This window comes from Pristiophorus japonicus, chromosome 12, assembly GCF_044704955.1.
Source record: "Pristiophorus japonicus isolate sPriJap1 chromosome 12, sPriJap1.hap1, whole genome shotgun sequence".
Lineage (NCBI taxonomy): Eukaryota > Metazoa > Chordata > Chondrichthyes > Pristiophoridae > Pristiophorus > Pristiophorus japonicus.
In genome coordinates, this window is record NC_091988.1 from 39,285,696 (window position 1) to 39,290,705 (window position 5,010).

General features: G+C 41.2%; 1 protein-coding gene across 1 annotated transcript; it reads right to left on the reverse strand.

The window, feature by feature from the left end:
* Nucleotides 1–375: 375 nt before the first annotated feature.
* On the reverse strand, nt 376–3,508 carry barx1 (BARX homeobox 1). The gene is made up of 4 exons (XM_070894708.1): nt 3,304–3,508; nt 1,545–1,839; nt 624–708; nt 376–540 (listed from the first exon to the last, which is right to left on the reverse strand). Exons 1-4 carry the CDS (start codon nt 3,506–3,508, stop codon nt 376–378), a joined length of 750 nt encoding a protein of 249 aa, XP_070750809.1.
* Between the last annotated feature and the right edge of the window lie 1,502 nt (nt 3,509–5,010).

The following is a 5,010-nucleotide window of genomic DNA, read 5'->3' on the forward strand; positions in this document are numbered from 1 at the left end:
AATTCTCAGTTTCTTTCTCGATAATCTTACGTAGGGACTGAAAACAATGTCATAAACCTCGATATGCGGTTCTGCAACAAACTTCCGAGTCAACGGCAAATTGATCCAAACTCCAAATGCGACTAATTACTTATTCAAATATAATAATGGTGATTCTGTCAGCGGTAAGTTCCATCAGCTGGTTTGTGGAGAGAGAGAAAACAGTTTAATTCAAAGGTGGAGTTGACATTTACAGTTTGGGTGTAAATTCCACATATATGACGCGCTCAAATCGTTAGACACGTGGCTCGCTGGAGTTTCAAGGTCAGTCTGTAACAATTGGCATCGTCATCCCAGCAGTGTGGAAATCAGTTTTGTGTCAACCACCTTGACGCGTTATTCTTCCTGATTAACCTCGGAAGGTGATGGGGAATTCACAATCTGTTTTTCGGCTTCTTTTACCTTCTCTTGCTCTGAAAGTTGTTCACTTGAAGGAATGGAGTTCTTTTTTGGGCGGCCTTTGGGTTTTGTCGGGGACTCCAGGCCTCCACCTTGCAGTACCTTTAAATAAAAATATCATTTAGCAACAGGCCACTCCCGGGAAGTGTTTCCGTTATTGAACGTTCATTAAATAGAATACTTACTATTTTCTTCCACTTCATTCTTCGATTTTGGTACCAAGTTTTCACCTGAAGTTGACTAAGACCCAACGATTCTGCTAGGTCTATTCTGTATTTAAAATATATATACGTAAATATATTTGGGGCAAATCAAAATATCATTTACTTGAAAGAGAAATGAACCCGTTAATAAATGTGTCGATGTTACAATTATTTCACGTTTTGGAGCGTCTGTAGATTTGTAAATGAACATTGCACTTTGAAAATCAATTGACCTGTGCAATAACTGCTGGTGTAGCTAAAAAAAAAAATCAACTGCATTTCGGCTGCCTGTTACTACCTCTCCGGCCGAAAATACTAATACTAAACCCGGAGGAAATATTCTAATATACAAATTGCTATTAGAATTCCTCTGCATGTTTAGATTGTGGAGAGACTATTTATTGGGAGTGATAGAAAGTCAAACTATGATATCAACACCGATGAAATGGGTGCTGTCTGTCACTGGCTCCGCACACTTGTTATGTGTATGTTTCAGACACTGTTGACTGCTGATTAGTTTGGACGGTTCAATTACTTTGTGTATTTTTATATTTATACCCTCGCTTGTTGTGTCTTGTTTTTCTTCCCTACTGTTCATTGGTGGGGGAAGGGAAAAGATACAAAAAGATTATCACAACATCAAAAGTGATTATAAGGTGGGAGGGGCGGGGAACTTGTCCGATCTGTTTAAACTAAAAGCAACCGGGTTTAATGCAACAACCAGTTAAACTGTTTAAAATAATATCATATAAATTAAATGTTTAAAATAATAGATGTTACTAGGCAGCAGAGTGCAAAGTGTATCTTTCTCTGTTGAGTTGTATATGTCTGTAAAAAGTGCCACTGTTGTGCTTTGTAGCAACCCTATATATTTTTTAATAAAGGGAAATTGTTCAAAGTTACCTGTCGGGTGTTGATAGATATTTCTGCTTTTCAAATCGTTTCTCGAGTCCCATTAGTTGTAGCTCAGTGAAGACTGTCCGGCTCCTCCTGCCTTTTTTTGCCTTGTTTCCTGGTTCTGGACCTTGTTCGAGCTTTGACCGGAGATGTAGGTCTAGCGGAAGATGGGGTCCTCCGGGGCCGGTGGGCAGGCTCGATCCTCCGGATACCAACGCTGAACCCAATGGAGCGGCAAGGCTACACGAGATCGGACCCAGCGGGAACTTAAAAACTCCAGCGTGATCTGATTTCAGGCCAGCTGCAAGCATTTCGGGCACAAATGTTACTGCCAATGTTGTAGTGAACTCAAAGATTGTAATTAAATGCATTCAAATTAAACCTGCCTTCGTCTACACAATGTATAATGTCCTGATTGCGCAGCACAGTTAACAAAGAGAATGATGCCTATCAGTGAAATAATGTAACATTTTAAAGTACATTCTCCATGTGCTATTTGGTTACACGTAACGACGAAATTATTTTAATTTTTAGTTTAAAAGTAACGAGCAGTGTTCCTACAATGCTTGCATTACTCCGTCATGATATGAAATAAATCAGATCTAAAAAAACAGCAATATCTGGAATATATTCAGGCCTTGTTTATCTTTTTGGAAAATAATATTTCACAATTCTTCAAAGCAGCCATTTAATGGCTGATAAATTAATTACTATCTAGCAATACACATTGTAAAATTAGATTGCACTCTTTATAGGAAACTGTTAATTATTTGCCTTCCTTTATAGCATTGAGTATAATAAATCATAAATACTATCTATTACAGCAGGACTACAAAGTTGCCTTTATGCGCTAGTTGTCTTGTAGGAAACAGGAAATTATTCAATTTACCACATCATTCACTAATGTATTTCCATAATGTGCAATGACATTACTCAGGATCTGGATTAAAAGAATTGTAGTATTCGATTTTGACATTTTTGTGAAAAAAAGTTTACTAGTTTAAATTAGGGTTGATTTTGGAGAATGTTAAAGTTTGGTAGAATACTGGTCATTTATGTGCGCGTGTATTTGTATCTTGGAAGGGGTGAGATTCCCCGCTTCAAAAATAAATGCTGCGATTGAACTGGGGTTCGGGGGTTAGAATACTTTTCAACCATACATTTCCGACCCGGAGACATACTGTTTATTCTAGGCAAATATGGTTGGGATCTTCGGCAATATTAAGAGAAAATTAAAAACTGGATATATGTTTTGTTCAGATTACAGATACCGTGTGAAACATGCAGCATGTATAATAACAATCTCGCCGTTTGCTTACAACGCTCGGCAGGTTTTCCGCATTGCCTGGATTTCTGGACCTCGTTTCCTAGGCCTCTTGAAAATATTTACGGCGGTCTACTATTTCATTACTGTGCTTCCATTTCTTTCATTCTCTGCTTCAATTTGTGTAATTATTTTATCGGAATAATTCCATTGTGTGTTTATTGCGCACTGTATGCCACTTGCGACCTAAAGCTAAATTAAATCGACAATGTCATCGCCGGAGAATTGATATCCCATCTGTGAAGTAACCCAACTTGGCGGGTTTGGGCGCTAACTGCAAACTGTGGACCACTTTTTAAATTTGTTCCAAAGAGAAAAAAATCGGAGGGAGCAGATATGAGTGATTTGGAAACCATGCTTTAATAATGTTGATGCAACCTACATAAAGGAGAGAAAAGCTTACATAAAGGAAGAGAGAGTTAGGGAAGTTTTCCCACCTACCTAGATGGCTGTGGTAGGGCCGACTGTTGAGCAGGGCATGAACCCCGAATTTGAGGAGCTCTCCCCCGGTGGTGACTTTGCCTGAGCCCGGGGGATCAGTCAGTATCTCCTCGATCATAAAGCTCCTGTATCGGTGTGACCTGTAATCATGGATCGGCTCATGAGGCAGGTAATGAGCTCCCAGCTCCAGGGGATGCTGCATCATTTTCTTTATGCCACAATCCAACTGAGAAGAAGTGAAAGAAAGAAAGCACCAATAATGCAGGTTGATTCCCCTTCAGTGCGGCGGGTGACTGAATTCCACAAGTTCCGAGCTGCTCAGTGCTCCACACTACAGCGATTTTTCATTTCGACGCGAGGAGTAGCTTCATTTTTGCACGTTCTCTTTTAGGACTTGTAGGATGCAAAGAAAGTGGTCATGTTAAAGAGCCCGATCCTTTCTTTGAGGCTGGCGCACGGTCGGCCGTGTTGTTGCTTATTCACTTGTGCTGATTTGCAGCTTTTCCGGATTTCGGAGCCCGACGATCTTGTCGGGGGAGAGCGAGAGTTGGGAGGTTTGCAACATCATTAACTCACGTGATTTCGTCTCTCTCTCTCTCTCTCTCTCTCCGCCCTGGAGGGAGCCACCCAGCACTTCACACAGCCTATAGCTGCCCTCCTTATTGCTCATTAACTGGAAAACATCCCGGCTGCACTCACAGAAGTCAGGGCTGGGCTGCTCGCAAACCCTGCGTCCAAACCGGCGCGTCCCACTTTTATTAAACCGAGTGAATTTAACCAAAACTTAAATGCACAAAAAAATAGCAATAATCGGTCGTGTTCAATGGCAAACATGCTAATTAAACCAGTGCTAGTGTTTGGGATTGCAATGAGTTCTTCTTTCACTTAATATGAATGTAGACGGTTTGCCATTTCATCAAATACTACAGTTATTGACGATATCGCGCACATTACTGAAAGCCATCCTATAACAAAAGAGTTTAGATTTTGTTCAGCACTGCGCGACGTGTCTGCTCCGAAGCGCCGCGTAAGAAGGGCGACGCGCGGCTCTGATTTATTTCCTTTGCTCTGCCTCGTTAACTTTTCCAACCATTCGCACGGCCAATAGCGAAATATGGCACAACAAATAAATTAAATGTGTTTTTTTTAATCAGTCTGATTACCCCGACAATTCCGCTTCTGGTGTCACATGACGTTCGCCCCCGAAAGGGGCCACTTTCGGATGGTGAAAATGGAGGTTTGACATTGAGCGCAAAGCCACTTGTCTTCCGCTGTGCCGTGTACATTGCTGCTGCAGGACTACACAATGCGGGGACAATTGGTAATCGCGAATATAGTGCTTCCTTCTCTTAATATTTTAAACATTCGCGACTTTTGTAACGACCCCATTTCTTGTGTAAAGTCACGTTCTCCGCGGATTGCCCCATTTCGAGACGAGTTTCAAGTACTAGCAGAACTCGCAGAACAGTTTACACTGGCACATCGAATACTTTTCAGAAGCAGTATTTTATTGAATGCTCGGTCATAAAGGGCAAGTCAAGATTTTGGAAATGTAGCTTTCGGAAGCGAGATGGTGATTTCCTTCTGATTTAAAGGTGGTTTGCGGCAATTGCCAACCATTAAAGTAATGTGAAGTCCCAAGTTAAGGATGCAAACTGGTCCCGTCCAGTTGGCCGAATATATTACTGTTTTCTACGGCCCAAATCC